Raw genomic sequence first — 25,863 nt, 5'->3', positions numbered from 1 at the left:
AGATGCACTGTAGCAATGGAAAACTTGTGCAACAGCACTCTAAACCTTCTATCTCTGCTTATGCTAGTTTCCTTCTGAGTTGCTTGCTGTTCTGCTACCGATGTTGAATTTTCTTAAATATTGCTGGGACAAGTCCTGGAATTTAACTCATAACAGCGTTATACAAATATGTCCTTATTACTGCTTAATGTTATCCAGTTAAAATGTACACACCAAACATGGAAGGCCACATTCAGAGCACTTAAAAATTAGTTCTGCAAAAACATTTCGTTTGATGATTTGATAAAGTGCTAGGATGATTTGTGGAGTTGCTGAAGTGCCTGCATGAAAATTTAACATTTCCATTTTTGCATATGGATGTTGACTGAGAGTATGCAATGTATTTGCAGTTTTATTATAGTATTCAGAGTTGGTAACTGCTCAGTTGTGTGCTTCCATTTTGTTTCAGGTGACCCATTTGATCAGCCACCATGTCGTGGTTGCTCTTCCTACTTAATGGAGCCTTACATAAAGTGCGCAGACTGTGGGCCGCCTCCTTTGCTTATATGCTTACAGGTACTCAACAATGTTAATGCTGCATGAAAGTCATTATTATTATAGAGGGCCTCCCTGGGTTATGGGTGGGCCGAGTTAAGGAAATCCAACTTTAAACAATTGCTCCCACATATTTTTCAAGAAAGCAATAACAATATGTTTTGTGGTATACATTAATAACTGGATACAGTGTATATACTGGTTAATTATGGGTAGTGTTCGAGTGAATAGTCAATGAAATGAAAATTAAAGCAGATGTATGTAAAGCAATACATTATTAACTAACATAGAAAATGGACACTTCTGACTTGGGGAGAATCAACTTACGGACAATTCTCAGGAAGAGTACTCTTATGCAATCCAAGGACTGCCTGTCTTTTGCTACTTTGCTCTAATGATAAGGCCTTAAGACATAGGAGCAGAATTAGGCCATTCAGCCCATCGAATCTGCTCTGCCATTCCAGCATGGCTGATTCTGCATCCCTCTCAAACCCATTCTCCTGCATTCCTCCCACAACCTTTGATGCCCTGTCTAATCAAGAACCTATCAACCTCCACTTTAAATATACCCAAGGACTTGGAGTCCACAACCGCCTGTGGCAGTGATCTCCACAGATTCACTGCCCTCTGATTAAAGAAATTTCTCCTCATCTCTATTTCTAAATGGATGTCCCTCTATTCTGAGGCAGTGTCATCTTGTCCAAGACTCACCCACTACAGGAAGCATCAGCAATCCCGTCTCCAATTCCAACCTCACTCCTTCCGAACGCTCTGCTGTCTACTCCCTCTGCACTAATCCTGACCTCACCATCAAACCCGTAGATAAGGGGGATTTGTAGTAGTCTGGTGTACTGACTTCTACGTTGCTGAGGCCCAATGACGACTCTCAGACATCTCTTACTTACCCCTCGAACAGAAGCCCGCTAAGGAGCAACAGGCCATTGTTTCCCACATTATCACCAACCTTATTAGCTCTGAGGATCTCCCATCCACAGTCACAACCTCATAGTTCACACACCCCATACCTCTTGTTTCTACCTCCTACCCAAGATCCACAAACCCACTTGTCCAGGTACACCCATAGTTTCAGCTTGCTCCTGCCCCACTAAACTCATATTTGCATACCTTGAATCTTTTATCTCCCCTAGTTCGGTCCCTTCCTCCCTACATCAGTGACACTTCACACGCTCTGGATCTTTTCAATGATTTCAAGTTCCTTGGCCCCCATCATTGTATTTTCACTATGGATGTGCAGTCCCTGTACACCTCCATTCCCCAACAGGAAGGCCTCAAAGCTCTCCATTTCTTTCTGGACACCAAATCCAACCATTTCCCCTCCACCACCACTCTCCTCTGTCTAGTGCAACTTGGCCTCACTCTTAATAATTTCTCCTTTAGCTCCTCCCACTTCTTTCAGACAAAAGGTGTAGCCATGGGCACTGGGAAGGGTCCCTGCTATGCCAGCCTTTTTGTCGGCCATGTGGAACAGTCTAATATCCAAACTTACATTGGTGGCCACCCCCCCACTTTTCCTACGCTACATCAACAAATGCATTGGTGCTGCTTCCTGCACCTATGCAGAATTCGTCAACTTCATCCACTCTGCCCTCGAATTTACCCGGTCCATTTCCGACACCTCCCTCCCCTTTCTTGAGCTCTGTCTCTGGAGATAGCTTATCTACTGATGTCTATCATAAACCCACAGACTCTCATAGTTACCTGGACTATACCTCTTCCCACCCTATTATTTGTAAAAATGCCATCCACTTCTCTCAATTCCTCTGGCTCTGCTGCATCTGTTCTTAGGATGAGGCTTTTCATTCCAGAGCAAAGGAGAAGTCCTCCTCCTTCACAGAAAGTTGCTACCCTTCCTCCACCATCAACACTGCCTTCTACCACATCTCTTACATTGCACACACGTCTGCTCTCACCCCATCCCCCCCACCAGTCTCCGCATCCAGCACATAATTCTCCGCAATTTCCACCATCTCCAACAAGATCCCACCACCAAGCACATCTCCTCCCCCCCCCCCAACCACACACACAATTCCTGCTTTCTGCAGTGATTGCTCCACACATGACTCCCTTGTCCATTTATTCCTCCCCACTGATCTCCCTCCTGGTGCTTATCCTTGCAAGGAGAATAAGTGCTACATCTGCCTGTACACCACCTCCCTCACTACCATTCAGAGCCTCAAACAGTCCTTCCAGGTGAGGCAACACTCCACCTGTGAATCTGTTCGGGCCATATATTGTGTCCGGTGTAGCCTCCTGTTTATAAGTGAGACCCAATGTAGATGGGAGACTGCTTCACCAGGCACCTGCGCTCTGTCTGCCAGAAAAAGCGGGATCTCCCAGTGGCCAGCCATTTTAATTCCACTTCCCATTCCCATTCCAATATGTCTATCCATGGCCTCCTCTACTGCCGTGATGAGGCCACACTCAGGTTGGAGGAACAACACCTTATATTCTGTCTGGGTAGCCTCCAGCCTGATGGCATGAACATCAATTTCTTCGAACTTCTGTTAATGGTCCCCCCCACCCCTCTTCACCAGTCTCCATCCCCTTTTCCCTCTCTCACCTTGTCTCCTTGCCTGCTCATCACCTCCCACTAGTGTTCCTCCCTTTTCTTTCTTCCATGGCCTTCTGTCGTCTCCTATTAGATTCCCCCTTCTCCAGCCCAGTATCTCTTTCACCACTCAACTTCCCAGCTCTTTACTTCACCCCTCCCCCTCCTGGTTTCACCTATCACCTTGTGTTTCTTCCTCTCCTCCCCCCACCTTTTAACTCTACTCATCTTTTTTCTCCAGTCCTGCTGAAGGTTTTCAGCCTGAAATGTCGACTGTACTTTTTTCCATAGATGCTGCCTGGCCTGCTGAGTTCCTCCAGCATTTTGTGTGTGTTGCTTGAATTTCCAGCATCTGCAGATTTTTTCTTGTTTGTGACAGGAAACACCCTCTCCGCAGTCTAATCTATCAAAGCCTTAGAATAACTTAACCCTAATATTCCAGTCAGAAAGTGTTTAACTAGCAATGATGTTTTACGTGTCAACCCTAGCTGTATCCATGAATAGCAGCACATACAAAATGCTGGAGGAACTCTGCAGGGTCAGGCAGCATCTATAGAAAAGAGTAAACAGTTAACGTTTTGGGCTGAGACCCTTCAGGACTGGAAGGGAAAGGGGGAAGGTGTCAGAATACGAAGGTGGGGGAGGGGAGGAAGAAGTACAAGGTGGCAGGTGAAACTGGAAGAGGGGAGGGCATAATGTAAAGAGCTGGGAAAGGACAGAAGACAAGGAAGAAAGGGAAGGGGGAGGAGCACCAGGAAGACCACTTCATTGAGCACCTTTGGTCATCTACTTCAAAAAACCGTGTCTCCCAGTGGCCATCCATTTCAGTTCTCCTTCCCATTCCCATTCCAACATATTAGTCCATGGCCTCCTGTGCTGCCACGATAAGGCCACACTCAGGTTGGAGGAACAATACCTTGTATTCCGTCTGGATAGACTCTAACCTGATGGCCTGAACATCAGTTTCTTGAGCTTCTGGTAATTACCCTCACTCCTTTCCTTCACCATTCTCCATTCATGTTTGCCTCTCACATCTTCTCCTCTTACCTGCCCATCACCTCCCTCTTGTGCTCCTCTCCTATCAGATTCCCCCTTCTCCAGCTCTTGTCGTTTCCACCAATTTCCCAGCTCTTTACTTCACCCCACCCCTTCTCCCTGTTTCACCTTGTACTTCTTCCTCCCCTCCCCCACCTTCTTATTCTGACTCCCTCCTCCTGATGAAGGGTCTCATCCTGAAAGGTTGACTGTTTACTCTTTTCCATAGATGGTGCCTGGCCTGCAGAGTCCCTCCAGCATTTTGTATGTGTTGTGTTGGATTTCCAGCATCAGCAGATTTTCTCATGTTTTTGTCTTTTGTCTATCCATGAACGTTGCAGTCCAGGGTAATGAAATTAAATTATGGTATTAAAAGTTGGCATTGATTTGTACTAGAGAACATATCCTGCAAAATGAAAAATTGGGCTCAACACAACTTATCCTTTTATAACCTACTCTAATCAGTCCATGTTATGCGCTTATTTTCAGATTGGCATACCTGCAAAGTCAGGCACCAGTCCCATCTCAAATTGTTTTCATAACAAATATCTGTAATGTATGTGCACATTGGGAAACCAGTTACTGTATAAATAGGGTGATTGGTTTTCAGACCCCTTGTGTCAAGTGGCTCCATGTTATGCACTGTTCTAATAAAATTCAGCCTTTGTTCACACAGCTAATCATTGTTTTTAGTAATTTAATTGTAAACAGCTTGTCAGTGTTTATTAATGCATGTTAATGTTTTTACAATATTATAAGGCATATTTATATTTATTTTGAGAGTGTATTGAGTTGAAAATAAAAGCCCAGAGTGTTATTGGGCTATAGTGATATTGAAAGGTCTAGATATAGTGGACGTGGAGAGGATGTTTCCTATAGTGGGAAAGTGTTGGACCAAAGGGAACTGCCTCAGAATATAAGGATGTTCCTTTAAAAGAGAGATAAGGGGAATTTCTCTAGCCAGAGTGTGCTTAATCTGTGGTATTCATTACCACAGGCAGCTGTGGAAGCCAACTCATTGGGTATATTTAAAGCTATGGTTGATAGGTTCTTAATTAGTAATGGCGTCAAAGGTTATGGAGAGAAAGAAGGCAGGAGAATGAGGTTGAGAAGAATAATAAAAGTTGAGAGGGAGTTGGACTGCGCCCAATCAGTGAACAGGAGCGATTTCACATAGGTCGTGGCAGTTTTCAGAGCTGGACTGCTCCCAATCGGTGAACGGGATTCATCAGAAAGGGCAAATAAAAAAAGGTAGGGGCAAGCCGAGTGGCCATTGTGTGAGTGAGCCAGTGTTGGAGTAGCTTTGGCTGATCAGGCTTGGGTGAGGTAAATACCTGATAAGTTTCTTCTTTATATATGAGGAGCAACACATCATATCCCATCTAGATAGTCTCCAGCCCCTTGGTATGAACATAGAATTCTCCAACAACTGGTAATTCCCTCTGCCTCCCTTCCCCTATCCCTATGTCACTCTGCCCCCTCCCCCAGGTGCCTATCACCTCCCTCTTGGTTCCACCTCCTTCTACTACCCATTGTGTTTTCCCCTATTCTTTCTTCACCTTTCCTGCCTATCACCTCCCTGCCTCCCTTCCCACACCCCTTTATCTTTCCCCTTACTGGTTTTTCACCTGGAACCTACCAGCCTTCTCCTTCCCACCCTCCCCCCACCTTCTTTATAGGGCCTCTGCTCCTTCCCCCTACAGTCCTGACGAAGGGTTCTGGCCCGAAACGTCGACCGATCTTTTCCACGGCTGCTGCCCAACCTGCTGAGTTCCTCCAGCGTGTTGTGAGTGTTGCTTTGGCCCCAGCATCTGCAGATTATTTTGTGTTTAAGTTTCTTCTTTATTCTTCATTCCTCATTTGTTATGGCACAGTGCAGTGAGAATGGCTCCAGGGACAGTGTTGTGTTCTTTGTGTGACATGTTGCAATTCTGGGAGACCTCAGCCTCCCTGATAACCACATCTACATTAGGTGTACCGAGCTGCAGCTCAATGACCTTCGGCTCACACGGGAAATTGAGGAAGTGATGGATGGGCTGCAGGGAGGTAATCATCCCTAGGTTGCAGGAGGCAAGTAACTGGGTGACTGTCAGAAGAAAGAATCGAAATGGGCAGCTAATGCAGAGTACCCCCTGTGGCTGTTTCCCTTAATAATGAATATACCATTTTGGATACTGTTGAGGGGGACAACCAGTGGTGGAAGATAGAAAATACGTGTCAAAAGGACAATCTTATGATAGTCATGAGGGATTTTGATATGTAGGTACATTGAGAAAATCAGGTTGGTGCCGGATCTCAAGAGGGGGAATTTGTAGAATGCCTGCGAGGTGGCTTTTTAGAGCAACTTGTGGCTGAATTTTGGGTTGGGTATGGTACAATGAACCAGAATTGATTAGACAGCTTAAGATAAAGGAACCCTTGGGGAACAGTGATCAGAATATAATAGAATTCACCCTGCAATTTGAGAAGGGGAAGCTAAAGTCAGAAATATCAGAATTACATTGGAGCAAAGAGAATTACAGAAGCACAAGAGAAGAGCTGATCGTAATTGATTGGAAAGGAACACTAGCAGGGATGATGGTGAAATAGCAATGGCTGGAGTTTCTGGGAACGATTTGGAAGGCACAGGATAGATACATCGCAAAGAAGTATTCTATCGGCAGGATGATATAACCATGACTGACAAGAGAAGTCAAAGCCAACATAAAAGCCACAGAGAGGACATATAATAGAGCAAAAATTAGTGGGAAGTTAAGAGGTTTGGGATGCTTTTAAAAACCAACAGAAGGCAACTAAAAAAGTTAATAAGGAAGAAAAAGATGTATTATGAAGGTAAGCTAACCAATAATATTGAAGAGGATACTAAAGGTTTCTTCAGATAAGTAAAGTGTGAGAGTAGATATCAGACCACTGGGAAATTATGTTGGAGAGGTAGTAGTGGGGGATAGGAAATAGCAGACAAACTGAATAAGTATTTTGCATCAGTCTTCACTGTGGAATACACTAGCAGTACGCCAGAAGTTTGAGAGTGTCAGGAGTGAGTGAAGTTGCAATTACTAGGAAAAAGGTGCTTGGGGGGAGGGGAGGGGAACGTCGACTCAGACCATGAGAGGCCTGCGTCGGGCATTTTCATGCCTTACAAGGCGCAGATTGGAAATCTGTGTGGGGCGTCACTCCTTGCACAGACACTAGAGCAATATGTGATTAAGTGCCTTGCTCAAGGACACAAACACGCTGCCACAGCTGAGGCTCGAACTAGCAACCTTGAGATCACTAGACGAACGCCTTAACCACTTGGCTACGTGCCCACACAAAGATGCTTGGGAAACTGAAAATTTTGGAAGTCTACTGGACCAGATGGTCTACACCCCAGGGTTCTGAAAGAGGTGGCTGAAGAGATTTTGGGGGCATTAGTAATGGTCTTTTAAGAATCACTAGATTCTCGAATGGTTCCAGAAGACTGGAAAATTGCAAATGTCACTTCACTCTTCAAGAAGGGAGAGAGGCAGAAGAAAGGAAATTATAGGCCAGTTAGTTTGGCCACAATGGTTAGGAAATGTTAGAGGTAATTAAGGATGTGGTTTTGGGGTACTTGGAGGTACATGATAAAATAGGCCAAAGGCAGCATGGTTCACTCAAGAGAAAAATTGCCTGACAGATCTGTTGGAATACTTTGAAAAAATAACATGCAGGATAGACAAAGGAGGATTGGTAGATGTTGTGTCCTTCGATTTTTAGAAGGCCTTTGACATGGTGCCACACATGAGACTGTTTAACAAGTTAAGAGACCATGGTATTACAGGAAAGGTGCAAGCATGGATGGAGCAATAGCTGGTTGGCAGGAGGCAAAGAGTGAGAATAAAGGGAGCCTTTTCTGTTTGGGTGCTAGTGACTAGTGGTGTTTAAGAGGCCTATGTTGGGATATTGTACGTCAATGATGTGGATGATGGATTGATGGCTTTGTGACCATGTTTGCAGATGATATGAGGATAGGTGAAGGGGTAGGTAGTTTTGAGGAAGTAGAGAGTCTTAGATAGATTAGGAGAATGGGCAAAGAAGTGACAGATGTAGTGTCAGGAATTATATGGTCATGCACTTTGGTAGAAGAAATAAAAGCATGGCTTGTTTCCTAAATGGAGGGAAAATTCAAAATTCAGGTACAAAGGGACTTGGGAGTCCTTGTGCAGAATTCCCTAAAGGTTAATTCGTAGGTTGAGTCAGTAGTGAGATAAGCAAATACAATGTTAGCATTCATTTCAAGAAGAATAGAATATAAAAGTAAGGGTGTAATTTTGAGCCTTTATAAGTCACTGGTGTGGCCTCACTTGTATTATTACGGGCATTTTGGGCCCCTTATCTAAGAAAGGATATGCTGACGTGGGAGAGGATTCAAAGGAGATTCACGAAAATGACTCTGGGATTGAATGGCTTATCATATGAGGAGCAGTTGATGGCTCTGGACCTGTACTCACTGGGATTCAGGAGAAGTGGGGGGGTGGGTGCGGAATCTCACTGAAACATCAAATGTTGAAAGGCATTGTTAGAGGGGATGTTTCCTATGGTCTCAAGACCAGAAGACACAGCCTCCGAATAGAGGGATATCCGTTTAGAACAGAGATGAGGTAGAATTTCTTTACCCAGAAAGTGGTGAATCTGTGGAGGCCAAGTCATTGAGAAAATTTAATGCAGGGGTTGATGGGTTCTTGGTTTATTAGGGTGTGGAAGGTTACAGGGAGAAGGTAGGAGAGTGGGATTGAGAGGGATAATAAATTAACCATGATGGAATGGCAGAACAGACTTGGTGGGCTGAATGGACTAATTTTTGCTCCTATGTCTTATGGTCTTATAGATGTTATAGATCTTTTAACCTACTCTAAGGTAAATTTAGTCCTTCTCACCCAAATAGCTTTCCATTTTTCTTACATCCACGTGCCTGTGTAAGAGTCTTTTAAATGTCCTTCGTGTATTTGCCTCTACCACCACCCCTGGCTGAGTGTTCTACGCACCTACTGTTCTCCATGTAAAACATTTACCTCTGACATCCTCCTTCCCCTTATCCTCAAATCACCTTAAAATCATGTCCTCTTGTGTTGGCCATTTCAGCTGTATCTCTGCTTTTTATCATCTTGTACATCTCTATCAAAGCACTTCATATCCTCCTTCTCTCCAAAGAGAGAAGTTCTAGCTTGCTCAGCATTTCTTCATTAAACATGAAGCTTTGTGTTATGAAAAATCATGATACAGGCAGTTTTCTGAAAATGCAGCTCCCCCATGGCGAGGGAATCCCTGTATCTGGCTGAACTTGCTCAAATACATGCCTCAACTTTGTACCCCACAGTCAGCAGCGGTAGTGGTGTCCATGTCAGTGCTGTGTTTGTTATTTCCATAGCTTTACTGGAAGCTGTTAGTTGTGGTTGATACCTGTACCAATTATACAGTTCCTCTTCCCTGTATGAATGAACTTTCAAACTACAAATTCCACATTTTTTGTTGTTTTAGACATTGAAATTGCTTTTAGTGTTTATCTTAGCCTTGGATCTGCAGGCAGACAAAATGTGCGCTTTCTAGTTGCAGTGACAGTCGTTCACCGAGACCAGCAGTGAATGATGCTGACTGCATCACTGGGTATATTTAAGGCGGAGGTTGATAGATTCCTGAATAGTCATGGCATGAAGAGCTACAAGGAGAAGGCAGGAAATTGGAGCTGAGGTGGAACTAAATCAGCCATGATGAATTGTGGGAGCAGACTCGTTAGGCCAGAAAGCTTAAAATTGTGCTCCTATATCTTATGGTCTTAAATCAGCCATGATAGAACAGCAGAGCATCCATGATGGGCTGAATAGCCTACTTCTGCTCTTATGTCTTATCTGCACTTTTTGTTGACTGTGGGAGGTCCTTTTCTCTCCCTGATATTACCCCGCAACAAAATAATTTCCAGTCATTTTGAACAGTATTTCCATTTTACTCCCAGAATCTGGAAGATCCACAAATTCTTTTTCTCAGATACTCATTTATGATTATGGAGTTCAGAGTGAAAACTCAAATAATCAAAGTGCGTGAATAACAGTTCATTGTTTCAGTAATTTGATTTTGCTGTAATTTAACATCTGAATTTATAAATTGACTTTTCTGTATGAGTTTTTCTAAAGAAGCAATTGGCAAGTTTTGTTACATTTTGGCAGAACAATAAAGAGTTAGTACTCGTGACTACTTAAAAAAAGTATAATAAAGAGCGAGGACTTGTGAATCAATTGGAATCTTGATTGCAAATAGCACAAGAAAATAGAACGATATAATTAATTTCCTGAAGTTATTTTAATTAAAAAGTAAGAAACTGCAGATGCTGTGAATCTGAAATAAAACAAAATGCTATCAATTCTCAGAAGATCAGGCCGTGCCTGTGGAAAGAGAAATAAATGAGTGGTCATCAACCTACAAGAAAAAAAATCTATTTTTGCTCCACAGATGCTGCCTAACCTGTTGATTATTTAAAACAAAAACAAAATAGCATTTTTCTCCACTACTTGAACAGCTTACCATACTTATCAAATGTTTTTTACGAAATTTGAGGTGAAGAATATCTTTTTTACTTGTTTGTAGTGCTTTACCAGAGGGTTTGAGTACAAGAAACACCAAAGTGATCATAGCTATGAAATAATGGTAAGTATAGAGATTTTCAAAATTCTCCTAGACATAGATAGTGGAAACTAAATATGGGTTTTTGTTTTTGATCGTTCTGATCACTTCCTAAACAATTTAGGAAAGTAAGTTCATTGTGGAGTAAAAATGGCATTCTTATTGTTTACAAAATTGGGTTTGTAATGCTGAGGGAAGGCACCACAATAGTGGACATCATATTTGAGTTTTTAAAAATCTTGTTTTTGGGGAGGATAGTTTTTGTGTAAAGTAAGAACAAGTAGTTCTGCTGGATTCTCTTGAATGTCACACCTAGATATTGGGCCATGATCCAAACTACAGAAAGTATGAAAGAAATAATTAAGATTATAAAGATATGCCAAATCAGTGTTTTTAAAGGGCAGAACAAACTTGGGTTGAGTAATCTGTATGCATTAATGCTTTCATAATTTCTATCTACTCTCAAAGTAAGATGGGCTAAATTTATGGATCAATCTCTGATGGAAATTTGTGTACCTTGAGTGAAGGTGTTTAAATTTATCCACCTCTTGTTCTTTCAGTCAGGCAGAAATCAACAGTGACAATGAGATTCAATTTCCATACTTAACATTGGGACTGGTAAGACAAATGGTGCTGTGTTTAAATTGCTTTTTCTTTTTCATTGTTCACAAACAGACATCAGATTTTCCAATTTTGGATCCAAACTGGACGGCTCAAGAGGAGATGGCGTTACTTGAGGCTGTGATGGACTGTGGTTTTGGAAACTGGTAACATTACTGATCTTTCATTTGCAATTTTTTTTAAAAATCCAGAAAACTTTTTGCATCATTTTTATGCCAGGGTTCCACCAATATTTTTATTGCCTGCTAGTATTTTGTTCAAGAGCAAGCCAATTATCCCTTGTACAGCCATCACAACTGCACCAGATTCAAATCCCATTTCTCTTGTTTTTTATGGGTAAAGAACATTCATTGCAATCCTTGGTAACTTACTACATTATTTAACTGTGCTGCCTATATTTAACTGTAGGGTTCATCACAAAAATTGCTATTGAGTGACAGCATTCTTATTCATACCAACAGATGTGCTGGTCTTTTGTATTGTAGATTGAGTTTCCATTCATTGAATGAGCCAAAGCTCCAAATCATTAGTAAGTTCTAAGGAGTTATTATGCGACAGGTGATACAGATATGAGTTTACCCATATCTTGTGTTTAAGGTATTTGCTGTGATTGAGTTATATGTCAACACTTGAAAGCCAAAATTTGTTTGTTTTCTCTGTCTTAATATTTCCCATTGATCACAGAGTCATATAAAAAAAATGCACAATACCCAACTGAGTTCCTCACCTTATTTTCATGCAGAATATCATTCTGAACCTTTTAAGCTTAATTTATTAAGTTAGTTATTAGATTATGAGGACACTCAGTCCTCATTTATTGTCATTTAGAAATGCATGCATTAAAAAATGATACAACGTTCCTCCAGAATGATATCACAAGAAAACACAGGACAAACGAAGACTAAAACTTACAAAACCACATAATTATAACATGTAGTTACAACAGTGCAAAGCAATACCATGATTTGATAAACAGCAGATCATGGGCACGGTAAAAAAAAAGTCTCAAAGTCCCAATAGCCGCCTCATCTCACGCAGATGCCAAAAGGGAGAAACTCTCCCTGCCATGAACCTCCAAGCGCCGCAAACTTGCCAATGCAGCACCATTGGAAACACCCGACCGCAGCGGACTCTGAGTCCATCCGAAAACTTCGAGCCTCCGACCAACCTCTCCAAGCATCATCCTCTGCCGAACACTTCGATCCCACCCCGGCTGCCGAGCAACAAGCAAAGCCGAGGACTCGGGGCCTTCCCCTGCGGAGATTCTGGACTACACAGTAGCAGCAGCAGCAAAGCAGGCATTTCAGAAGTTTCACCACATGCTCCTCCGTACTCTCACGTCCGTCTCCATCAAATCAAGATTGTGCATGGCACCCTACTTGACAAATAACGGACATCACCACTGGAGTGGCCGCTGCGAGCTGCGTCGCTTCGCCATCTTCTCCTCCCTATATTGTATATATTAAATGCATAATCATAACATAAATTTTTTTAATTTCAAATTTGGAGCATTTGAATATCTATCTTAGGTTGAATTAACTCTTATCACTAATTTGACTACAATGGAAAATAAACAATTTTTGCATCAAACTATTCCTTTTTCTTTGTAATATCTGGGATTTTGAAAGGGTGTGGGGAGAGAACACTAACTTATTAGCAATTGTTCAACAAAATATTAATATTTTAACAAAGTTGAATAAAGGAGGAAAAAAAAATCTTTGTGCCTTTTTGGCTAAAGTTGAAATGCGTTGGTTCCTTTTTACCCTTAATCGCTATACCATTCATATATCTTTGCCAAAAAGTATCTCATCGCAAACCTATACTCCTTAAAAGCCTAGCTATATTGTAAATAGTACGTTATTTGGAGTGATAATATATAAATAACTACTCATCTGTAATGTCAAAGGTAATTTTTAGCAGGCTCCCTGTTGAAGTTATCGTTGCCTACAATGGTGTTCTATTAAAGCAGTCATAATTTTCCAAATCTCCGCAATATTTTCCAGTCCTCCACTTTTAAAGGATTGTGTAGCTTGACAAAATGAAGTACTGTTGCTCAATAAATTTGCCTACCATCGTTTGGAAATAAGTGAACTTACAAAATATCTTATTCAGATAAAGCATAAAAATATGATGGATTCTTGTACAGAATGAGCTTTAAGATACTAAATCATTGTTTATAAAACAAGTCTGATTAAATAAAGAATAGTGCCTATTATAAATATTACCCTGAATTTTTGTTTGCACTTCAAATTCCTACCAAGATAAATTTCTTTAATCATGCACATGAAATTCTCAGACGAAACTTCGTTTTCCATCAAAAGGAATTCATTAATGTATTTTAGTGAGGTGACTTCAAATAATTTTGTTTGCGCAGCTAAACATAATAGTGCACATTAACATTTTTAATAAAGCTATATGGCTGTCTATGAGTAACATAAACCGTTAAACCACTTCAATGTGCAGTTTTATAGTAAATCAAGTATTTTTTGATTTGAAAGAATATTTAAAACTTGCCTTTACACCTAATTAAAATCTACTCCGTATTCTTAACATCATAATCAGTGGAACTGGGCAATTTTCATTTGAGGATTTGGTCAATTTTTGCCCGCAAAGTCTCATGGTAGATGAATCTTGAATATGTAGCCCTTATCACCAGACTCTTAAAATTTAAGGTAACCATCTCATTTTGTGAATTCAAAACATTGGCCCATTCTAATGTATGTACATCTTAAAATTCCTCAAAGCTACTAATTTTCAATTCTGATTGATTCTATCCAAAGTGACTTCCAATGCGCAAAGAAACAACTCACCAGTGTTGCTATTAACATCTTCAACAGTATCAAATAAAAAAACACAAACACTGATAGCTTTCTACCCACTCCCTCACTGTTGACTGTATAAAATCTTCTTAGGATCTATTCTTGGCTCTTATTTCTTACCACTGGAGAATCTGATGGCACTCACATTTATCTCACAACCTGACCTCCCGGTATCTGATCTCTTGGCAAATGTCCAGTAGTGGATGAGCAAACATTTCCTTTAACCAAATAGTGGGATGACCAAAGCCACACCACAAACTTTGTTCTCTGACGTTCTCTCAGTCAAAGTTCTCAAGCTGAGCATCAATTTTAAGATTCTCATGCTTATTTTTCAATCAATTTATAACCATTTCCTTCCCAAAATTTGTCACTACAAGGATCTCAAAACCACTATTTTTGACAAAACCTTCTAGTCAACTGACCTGATAACTTCAGCGTTCACTCATCAGTGTTGGACCTGGTTAAAAAACGCCTTGGTTTTAAAAATCTCATCATTTTCAAATCTGTTAGTGAACTTCTCACTTCTTATCTCTGTAACTTTCACTACCTCTTTGATTCTTGGATCTACGTGGCTCCTGTAGGTATGTCCAAAGCATCCTTGATTTTAATCCTTTTTCCCTTTTGTGACTATTGTGCTTGGAACTTCTTCCTGAAAGTGCCTCAACTTTCTTACATCTCTGCTACTGCTTAAAACCGACTCCTTTGACCAAGGTTTCAGCCAGGTGCACTAAAATCCCCCTATGACTTTGCAGTTTTCTATTTGTTTATACACCTCTTGAGTGCTTAGGGACATTTATGGTGGATTAATGTTGCCATACAAATAAGATGTTATTTAGTGTCAGATCTTCATAATATTCCTTGAAGCAGATTGTAACACTTTGCTGTGTTGAAGGTGCTACATGTATTCAATAGTTGTTAAATGAGTGGAAAAACATTAACTCGCTTAGAATTGCACAGACTTTTAAGGCATATATTTGGATCATTTCACACATGATAATGCAGCACAGGTGCCTTGTAAGCCAATTGTTTTCTATTACTTTCCACTATATTAAAAGAATGTCAAATGCATTTGCTAACCATCATTTTTCAAAAATAACTTTCTTTGAAGGCAAGACGTTGCCAATCAAATGCGTACAAAATCCAAGGAGGATTGTGAGAAGCACTACATGAAACATTTTGTTAACAATCCACTGTTTTCCTCAACATTACTGAGTTTGAAGCAGCCTGAAGAATCCAAAGACCTTGATACAGCAATCACATTCAGATGTGAGTTATCATTGGGTTTGAAAGTGGAAAAGTGAAAAGCCAAAGTGGAAGGTGACTTCCTCAGTGGTTTAAATGTGGCAGATCTTTGATTGGGTTTATGGAATTCCATTGGTTGGACGAGCTAAATGATCCTTGGAAGATCTTGGGCCTGGGTTTGAGTCTTGACCTCTGCTGAGTTATTGCTTTCTCTTGGTGCTATAAAGAGTGCTACGGTTGAGCTTTTGTTACCAGATCTCAAAGGGACAAGTGTTCCAAGCTTATTCAGGTGGGACATCAGATGGTGACTTGATGGATAGGGCGCTCATCCCATTGAATGGTCAGTTACTATTGAGACCATTATACCATTACATTAACATATTAGGAGCCAAATTTCTGCTCCAAGTTTGGAGTACAAGAGAGACAATGCGATTGGGGGGTGGGGGGAGAGAAATTAATATTTCATTGGTGCTCATTCCATCGAAACAATTGCATTATGTTATCCATCATTGAGAATTAATATTTGCATTATTAATTGGTACTTCATCATTATAAAGCAAATTGCTGTTGTTTTCTAATTAACACAGCTTCTGATGAACCACCTAGACCAGCATTTGATTCAGCACTGTCAAGGGACATGGCAGGATATATGCCAGCACGAGCAGACTTTGTTGAGGTAAGTACCTTAATTGGATTTGGGGATCATTATTTGAATGATTTTTTGAAAAGAGAGCGGCATGAATTTATTTTGTTATTTGGTAAGATGCCAGTTAAGTTCCCAGAGGCCACATCGAGCATGGTAATTGCTACCATAAGGAGCAGTTGAGAAAAATTGCATTAATGTATTCAATGGAGATTTGAATAATTAGGGGAGAGAGAATGGAAGTGAGAGGATTTAAATTGGGGTTAGAGAAAGGATGGTGAGAACTGTGTGGAGAGCATAGACGCTAGTATCAGTAGTCAGGCGGAATAGTTTATATCAGTGTTATAAGTTCAGAAGTATTCCATGTCAGATTATTGTACGAATGGCTGATTACAAATACTATAAATACTGACTTCGGTTCTTAGAATGCGATTCAGGTTTATTAGGTACTTCAAAACATACAGTGAAATACAGTACTGTGCAAAAATCTTAGGCACATGTAAAAGAATTCTTTAAAGCAGAGATGCTTTCAAAAATAATGCAATTATAACTTCCTAAATATCAAAAAAATTACTATAAAGTGCAGTAAAGAGTGAAAAACTAAATCAAATCAATGTTTGATGTGACCACCCTTTGCCTTTAAAACTACATCAATTCTCTTGGGTACACTGTTGTGCAGTTTTATAAGAAAATTGGCTGGTAGATTGTGTTCCTAGCATCTTGGAGACCTTTCCACAGGTCATCTGCAGACTTTGGCTGTCTTGCTTGCTTCTGTCTCTCCAGGTAATCCCAGACAGCCTCGCTGACGTTGAGATCAGGGCTCTGTGGAGGCCGTTACCATCTGTTGCAGAACTCCTTGTCGTTCTTTTCGCTGAAGATAGTTCTTGATGACCTTGGCCGTGAGTTTAGGGTAATTTTCCTGCTGCAGAATTAAGTTGGAACTGATGATACACTTCCCTGTTGCTATTGCATGATGGATGAGAATCTGTTTGCACTTCTCAGCATTGAGGATCCCATTCATTCTGACCAGATCATCAACTCCATGATGATGACAATTTGAGGCCCGGGAGGAGCAGAGGCGAGTCTGTTCGAGAGCCAGGTTGGATCAATCTTCGCCTGGCATCTCATCTACAGCCTTTCCAACATGCATGGCCCTGAGTTGATATCACCTGATGGAGTCCTTGAAACACACAAGCCTCCACATGAAGTCAATGTATTGATCCAGGTCATGGAGAAACTCGACTGAAAATGCTCCTCCAACTTCCCAATTCAGGTCTCGTAGACCTTTCTACAGCTTGAAAAACCTTGAGTCCTAAGACAAACACACTGAATGGCACCAATACCAACACACCCGCTGGCAGAGATCTGATCAACATCTCCACCTTGCTCCTTCCAGGCTTTACTATAGCTACCAGAAAAAACTGGACAGGTACAAATAGACTCAGAAGTCAACATGTTAAAACAGCACGAACAATACACCGATGGGGCACCCAACAAACCCCAGCTTGCCTTTGTGGTGCCCCAACCCAGGATGTCCTCCACCTGGTCCAAACATGCCCTCTCAGTCAGATCCAAGACGGCTTTGCCGCATCCCATCAATGCGGCCTTGAGCTGGAAGAGAGGCTTGACAAAAAACAATTAAAATTGTGAAGAGAAAAACACCTGCCATACGAAACAACAAAACCAATTCCATTTGCAGAAATGCAGCCCCAAACCTGCAGGGAGCCTCTGCCATGCTTCACTGTGGGCTGCAGACACTCATCCATGCTGTGCTCTCCAGTTTTTCTGAGGACAAACCGACTCCTGTTTGAGCCAAAAATTTCCAAATTTTGACTCATCATTCCAGAGCAGTTGCTACCTTTTTTCAGCAGCCCAGTCCTCGTGTTTTTGTGCGTAGGTGACTGTCTTGGTTTTGTTTCCACTTTGGAGGAATGGCTTTTTAGCAGCAACTCTTCCATGAAGATCACTTCCGACTTCTCTGGACTGTAGGGCGGTGTACTTGGGATCCAGATGGTTCTGTGAGTTCAGAGCTGGACTTCTTCCAATATAGAAGAGACGTCAGTTGGATGTATCTCTTGTCTACTGCACTCAGTTTCTATGTCCGACCACTGTGTTTCGGGTCCTCAGCCGTGCCTGTTTCTTTGTGCTTCTTCATACTTTGAAACTCCCATCTGACGCAAAATTTCTGTTTGGGAGAGACCTTGCTGATCCAGGATGGCCTTCTGTCTTGTTGCTATGCTCACTCTTTGCCATGGTGTAAGAATGCTGATTTAAAGATTAAACTGTCACATTTGGCACATCCTTACCTTTTAGTTTGGTTGTCCTTCATCCAGTTTGAATCCTTCTACCCTGTTTCATTTTGATTTAATCAGTTTAGTTCATTCAGTTCATTTTGTCATTGATCATTAGCATCCTGTTTACTGTCTTTGTTTAATCATGCACTGGGCTATATACCTACAAAGTAATCAAGTTTTAATTTGAAAAGTCATCTATTATTTAGTATGTAACTTTCTTTAATGAAGTACAAAAATTTCTCTAACTTTTTTTTGGAAAATGTGTGTTTGGAAATCTAACATTTGCTCTTTTCTGCTGACACTAGTACAGAAGACAAAATTTAAACATCTAAAACAAAATTTATATAAAAAGTCTCAGGTGCATAAGACTTTTGCACTGTACTGTACATTGTTAGCGTTAACAACCAACACACCCAAGGATGTGCTGGGGGCAGCATGCAAGTGTTACTATGGTAAGTACCTACATAGCATGCCCATGATGCCCATGGTATTACTGCTTATGTTGTTCTGCTGAGCAACAACAACACAACAAAGCAAAACAACAGTAAAACAAGCCTCTTTCCCACCCACTCATGCACACAGACAGGACTCTCATCGATTTGCAATTCTTTCTTGCATAAGCTGGTCACATTGTGTCCCTCTGCCACCCCTCTATCATCAGGTAGCCTCAATTTTTTAATGTTTGAAATATCTTGGATACTGGCCTAAATATTATGGCCAGAAGGCCACTTTCAAGATCCCAGTTTGGGACATGTTAACAGGGAGCACATGCTGCAACGTCAAGCTGACAGTGTTGAAGAGGGAATAAACAGTTGGTTTGTATTTGACAATTACAATTTAGTGGAAGGCCGAGGCTGACCAGCTTCCTTCCAATAACTGTTGCAGCAGTTGCTTTTCAAATTATTGCATTTATTTAAAATAAACTGAATGATAACTAAACTGTGGTGCATATATCTCTCAAACAGGAATTTGATAATTATGCAGAATGGGACTTGAGGGACATTGATTTTGTCGAGGATGACTCAGATATTTTGCACGGTGAGTGTTTTGATTGACAGTATATCCTTTGCTAGCTTAGTAAAACCTATCAAAACATAACTGCTTCTTTTATGATTTTTCCTTCATGCAAGGAGAGCTTTTTAATTCTCCTTTTAACAAAATAACTTGCAATTGTCTGTTGTAGTAAGATGCCAAAATAAATTATAGTGGAAATTGTTTCAGAATATTGATGGGTTTAACTCGGCAATTTCTTATATAGCAAGCACAGTATTTCTGGATACACAAAAATTACAGTAAGGGTTTCAGTTTGCTCACCAGTCACTACAATATTTTGCTCTGCAGCGTGTTGCATTATAGCACTGAAGTCACACCGCTGCTTTTGACTCCCTTATTGCTAGAACTTATTAAAATGTAACCAAAAAATGTAATTCTGAAGAAAACACATAAATGTGAGAAATATGGAAGGATATGGACATTGCGTAGGCAGAAGAGATTAATTAGCCATTTGATTATTAATTTAATTGGTGTGGCACAATATTGTGGGCCGAAAGGCCTGTTCTTGTGTTGTGCTGTTCTATGTATTAACTCTATTCAAGAGAGTCAAATTATATTATTCTCTCTTAGCAGTTTATTTAACAATTCAACCTTCTCTTTTTAATACAGTGATTAAATGCTGGTGTTTGCTGAAGTAATCCCTTCATCATTTTAATATTTTTACTTTGAACAGCTTTGAAGCTTGCTGTGGTAGATATCTATCACTCTAGATTAAAAGAGCGACAGCGAAGAAAAAAGTAAGTTCCTACTGAATTAGTTTGACCTTTTATACACCTGGATTTTTTTTCTGTTTTTATTTTGAAAAATCATGATGAATCGCCTCTTCTGTATGTTTGCTTATATCTTGTAAACAAACTGATTCTTTCCTTCAGTTACATACCAGTGCTAAGCATACAGATTTTTGCACCTCAGCCTTAAATTCTGCTATGTGTGAGAAAGTTCCAGATATAATGGAAAATGGATGTAAATAAATCTTTGTAAGCAAGATTTTCTAGCAATATTTTAACCACATTTGAGGAGTTTGTCACAATTAAGGCAATACTAGCGATTTTCGTTATCAATCATTAGCAGTGCATGCATGTCTAAACAAAAGCCAAAAAATAATGCGTTTGTACCGTGTAGCACATTGATACACACTCTTTTGTGAAGAGACCTAGATTTATTATCCAAATCAGTAGCAAGGGTTCTGAGTGGCAATTCTTAACCAAATACTGAAACATTTTGGCAAATTTAGCCATCTGGGCAGCATAGTTCTTTTCCTCTCACTATCTTTTTCCTACTCTACTCCCACATCTCCTATGCTTTTTTAAAAAAGCATTGAAATTCCCTCTGTTGATAAGAAAGGGTTTTTATTTGAAAGGTCCAATAAAAATAATTCACTGGGGCTCTTGAGCTCCTGAGGCAGGCTATGTACAACAGCTTCACAGTATCGCTACCTCCTTCTGACTGAAGCATTCCCAGATGGTTCTTTGTCTAGTCAGTTTTGGAAAGTTAACACCATAGGTAAAAGGGTCCCACAAAGTACAGGTCCTGTAGTAGACATAATAGTGTTACACCATGCTTGTGGTTGGGCAAAATATTAGCAGGGTGACAAGGACTATCCCCTGAATCTATTTTATGAGGTCAGGCGGAAAAATGCGAAATTGCAAAACTAGTTTCTTGTCCGTGATGTGCATGAATCTGATTGTTGTTGAAACTGGTGTCATTTTTTTTAAACCAGAGTAAACAGTTTTGGAAATTATCAACTTTGCTCCTAGCTCAGTATATCTTTTCCTGGGTAGAGGGGAGCTGAAGATAATTCCCTTCTGATTTTGTTGTAAAGTGCACTCTCATTTCAAATTTGGCTGTTATAACTCACCAAAAGAAAAATCAAGAGCTTGTGACTTCTGCTCAGCATAAATGCCATTTGGGAATTTAAAACAAACTTGGAATTATATAATGTTTTTCTTGGCCACAGGATTTCTCAGACTATATGATTACTAATGAAGTATTCAAATGAGCTATTTTATATAGAATGCCTCAGTACTAAACAAATTTATGTAGTGTACTGATCCATCTGTGAGCATATCATGCTTTTTGTTACCACTTGCCCACTGAAAAGTCAGTGCACTAAAATCCATGCAGTGGTGTTCTAATATGTTCAGATATTGATATTTTCACAGTTAAATTTCTGAGCTTCCAGTATTGTACAAAATTATTTCCTGACCAGAACATACTGTATGAAATTTGTAAGATTAAGCTTGGAGTGATGCACCAAATCACTTTACTCAAGACTGCAAAATAGTTTAACCAGTTTAAGTTCTGACCAACAGATCAACTCCTGGACGCTAAAGCCGGTGACTCCTTCTACCCTTACACATAACACAGAATATTTTATCTCTGTCAAAGCCAATTTTGAAAAGGATGTGTAATCTGTATTTGAGCCCCTGGGACCATTAAAGTGGTAAATTGTACTCCCACCTATCCCTACCTCTTGTGAGCTATTTTGTGCTCTTTATTACTGCAGAGAGCTTGTTTATATAATTAATAAATGTTTTGGAGGAGAATGCTTTTATCAGTGAAAACAGTGACGACATTGAACTATTAAATGATTTGATTCTACCACTAATGTAGAAGATACTTACTAATTGTTGAATTTTGCATTCTACAGAATTCTGAGAGACCATGGGCTCATTAACCTCAGGAAATTTCAGAGTAAGTGTCAGCAAGTATCCAGTAAGTCTAAATGCAAGCTTATAGTTTTACAGATCTGAAGAAATCATGTGTCATTCTGAACTGCAACTCCTATGTTATTCTCCTTAAAATTAAAAAACAATTATCACAGATCCTCACGCTATTGGTGAAGAAGTACATCAACTAACATTTGCTGTTTGCTATTTTTTTAACCTGGAATAAATTATAGAAACTTAGAAAACCTATAGCGTAATACAGGCCCCTTGGCCCACAAAGCTGTGCTGAACATGTCCTTACCTGAGAAATTACCTAGGGTTACCCATATCCCTCTATTTTTCTGAGCACCATACACCTGTCTAGGAGTCTCTTAAAAGACCCTATCACATCCACCTCCACCACTGTCGCCGGCGGCCCATTCCACGCACTCACCACTCTCTGCATAAAAAGAAAGACTTCACCCCTGATATCTCCTCTGTTCCTACTTTCAAGCACCTTAAAACTGTGTCCTCTCGTGCTAGCCATTTCAGCCCTGGGAATAAGCCTCTAACTATCCACACAATCAATGCCTCTCATCATCTTATATACTTTTATCAGGTCACCTCTCATCCTCCGTTGCTCCAAGGAAAAATGGCTGAGTTTACTCAACCTATTCTCATAAGGCATGCTCCCCAATCCAGGCAACATCCTTGTAAGTCTCCTCTGCACCCTTTCTATGGTTTCCACATCCTTCCTGTAGTGAGGCGAGCAGAACTGAGCACAACACTCCAAGCGAGGTCTGACCAGGGTCCTATATAGCTGCAACATTACCTCTGGGCTCCTAAACTCAATCCAACGATTGATGAAGGCCAATGCACCGTATGCTTTCTTAACCACAGAGTTAACCTGCGCAGCAGCTTTGAGCATCCTACGGACTCGGGCCCCAAGATCCCTTTGATCCTCCACACTGCCAAGAGTCTTACCATTGATACTATATCCTGCCATCATATTTGACCTTCCAAAACGAACCACCTCACACTTACCTGGCATCTGCCACTTCTCAGCCCAGTTTTGCATCCTATCAATGTCCCACTGTAACCTCTGACAGCCCTCTACACTATCCACAACACCTCCAACCTTTGTATCATCAGCAAATTTACTAACCCGTCCCTCCACTTCTTCATCCAGGTCATTTATAAAAATCACAAAGAGTAGGGGTCCCAGAGCAGATCCCTGAGGCACACCACTGGTGACTGACCTCCATGCAGAATATGACCTGTCTACAGCCACTCGTTGCCGCCTTTGGGCAAGCCAGTTCTGGAGCCACAAAACAATGTCCCCTTGGATCCCATGCCTCCTTACTCTCTCAATAGGCCTTGCATGGGGTACCTTGTCAAATGCCTTGCTGATGCAACTAAGCAATTGTTTTTGGTACCCATATGTTAAATGAAGTAAATGTTTCAACATAGTGCTACTTTATTAATTTCATAGAATAAATCAGGAATTTTGTGTGGGAAAGCATGGTGCAAATGTGGTCAATTTTATTGTTGTCTAATCCTTTTGTGCCTATTTGAGTTTTTAATTTGTTAATTCCTTTGATCTTTATACTGGCAAATTGGGCTTTAGCTGTAGTGGTTGCTGTCCAAGTCCATTAATGTAGCGTTAAATTAAGTTGAGCATTGTAGTATTCATTTATAATCAATATTACGCATTAAGTTTTTAATTCTCTAAACATTACCATTTCTATCACTTTCTCTCTTGTACTACCCTTATTTTCATCCATGCTTTTGTCCTTTCTGATCTTGACTATTCTTTTCGTATCAAAGAACTTCTCATCCTCTGCACTGTGCACTTGCTTCATCCATTTTTTTCCTGTCCAGATTTTGTTCCATTCCTGTTCATATTTAAATCTTTTGGCAGCTTCATATCATAGGAGCTCGGTAAACCTCATTCGCATTTGCTTCCAGATTGTTAGCCATTTCTTTCATTTGTGTCCCACAGCTTGGAGCTCCCCCACCCCCATGTTCTCAATCTCTACACTTTCCTCTTCTCTTTTTGAATCCTCGTGGAGTCATGAAGCCACACAGTGTGGAAGCGGGACCAACTGGTCCATGGCATCTGTATTGCCAGTGAGCTAGTTCCTTTTGCCCATGTTTTGTCCATAGCCCTCTACTCATGTGCTTACCTGGATGTCTTTTAAATGTTGCTGATGTGCCCTCATCAACCACTACTTCTAACAGCTCATTTCAAATACAGTAAACGCCACCTTTTGCATGAAGAAGCTGCCCCTAATGTCCCTTTTTAAATCTCTTCCTCTGATCTTACACCTATTCATTCCTGCTTTTAGCACCCCCTCCTGGGAAAAAAAAACTCTGCTTTCACCCTATCTATGTCCCACAGGATCTCCATCAGATCTCCCTTTAGTCGCCTATGTTCCAGGGAATAAAGTCCCGGTCTTCACAGTCTTTCCATGTAATTCAAGCCATCAAAACCAGGCAACATCCTGGTAAATCTTTACTGCATTCTTAGAGTTTAACAATATATTATTGAACCAAAAACTGTACACAGTACTCTAAATGCAGCATCAACATTATTTTATAAGTGCAACATTACTTCCTATCTCCCATACTCAATACCCTGACTGATGAAGCTCTACTGTTTTGATCTCCAAAAATGCAATACCTTACATTTAGATTAGATTATGAGGACACACAGTCCTCTTTTATTGTTGTACGGGGTCTTTCTTTTGTTACATTTAAAATGGCGATTTTTGTTATGTTAATCTGTGGAATGCGGCTTTGTTGTGCTTTAACGCTGAGAAAGTTTGCACTAGCAGCTTGTTGTGGTTTAGAGGGTGATAAGAGGGTGCTATTAACCAATTGGGATAGTTGTTATGCTTTTGGTGTATTTGAAGATACTGTATGCGCGGGGTTTTGGGGCAGAAGGCGGGAGAGCGAGACAGAGGATGGACCAGGTGCTGTGAGTCCGCTAACGGGGTCGGACCCCGAGCGGGACGTTCGGCGAGGAGACGGAGACGGACTCGTGTGGAGCGTCTGGTCGACCACCGTTGTTGGTCCCAGGCGGCCGGTCGAGGTGGTCCGAGGGGTCACAGGGTGAAGAAGGAGGTCCTTGAGCTCCAACGGTTTTGTGCACGAAGAGATTGAACTTTGATAAGTGTGGCGCCTTTTATTTTCCTTTTATATTTTATTCTCTTTTAATTATATAGTTCCAGTAATATCTATAAACTGTAAATCATTTAATCGTATCTGGTGTATTGTCTGTTATTTGGGCGGGGTGGGGTACCTCACACAGCATCCACACAAACGAATTACCCAGTTTGGCGGGGCCGAGGCTGTTTCCCTAGACGACAGCGAGCCGAGCGACCCTGAGGGTGGCCAGGGGGGCTGCATTGTGGGGGCTTGTCCGGGATGCTTGAGTCTGTTGGTATGCTGTGTGGGTGCCCTGATTAAATCTGTAATGTGTGTCTCTGTGGGTTATTTGCTGGTGATTGCTGTATGTGTTGTGGGTGCGGTCTTTGTTCGAGTTCAGACTAGCATTGGCGAGTTAGAGGTGGCACTCGGGGCTGTCCATGCAGTTGGGAGAGAGAGGAAAGAGTGGTCTGATTTGGAGGTAGAGTCTGCGAATAAATGTTCTAGCTCTGGCAGGCTCCGCCTGGCACTGGGGATAGTGTCCACCCCAGGAGGGGCGGAGGCGTGTGAGACGTGGGCGGAGCGGATCTCTCAGTTGTTAGATGAGTGGCAGTGCTTG

The 25,863-nt window shown here is 41.0% G+C and overlaps 1 protein-coding gene across 2 annotated transcripts in view; it reads left to right on the top strand.

Moving 5' to 3' along the window:
* tada2a (transcriptional adaptor 2A) overlaps positions 1–25,863 on the top strand; it is a 52,753-nt gene that overhangs the window by 10,727 nt on the left and 16,163 nt on the right. For both annotated transcript variants that reach the window (XM_072243614.1, XM_072243615.1), the window contains exons 2-9: positions 449–555; positions 10,739–10,798; positions 11,450–11,541; positions 15,323–15,480; positions 16,044–16,132; positions 19,359–19,431; positions 20,120–20,183; positions 22,097–22,140. In XM_072243614.1, the coding sequence (XP_072099715.1) occupies positions 449–555; positions 10,739–10,798; positions 11,450–11,541; positions 15,323–15,480; positions 16,044–16,132; positions 19,359–19,431; positions 20,120–20,183; positions 22,097–22,140 (687 nt within the window). The remainder of the gene's footprint in view (positions 1–448; positions 556–10,738; positions 10,799–11,449; positions 11,542–15,322; positions 15,481–16,043; positions 16,133–19,358; positions 19,432–20,119; positions 20,184–22,096; positions 22,141–25,863) is intronic.

The sequence above is a fragment of the Mobula birostris genome, chromosome 25, assembly GCF_030028105.1.
Source record: "Mobula birostris isolate sMobBir1 chromosome 25, sMobBir1.hap1, whole genome shotgun sequence".
Taxonomy (NCBI): domain Eukaryota; kingdom Metazoa; phylum Chordata; class Chondrichthyes; order Myliobatiformes; family Myliobatidae; genus Mobula; species Mobula birostris.
This window is presented reverse-complemented; position numbering and strand designations above follow the sequence as displayed.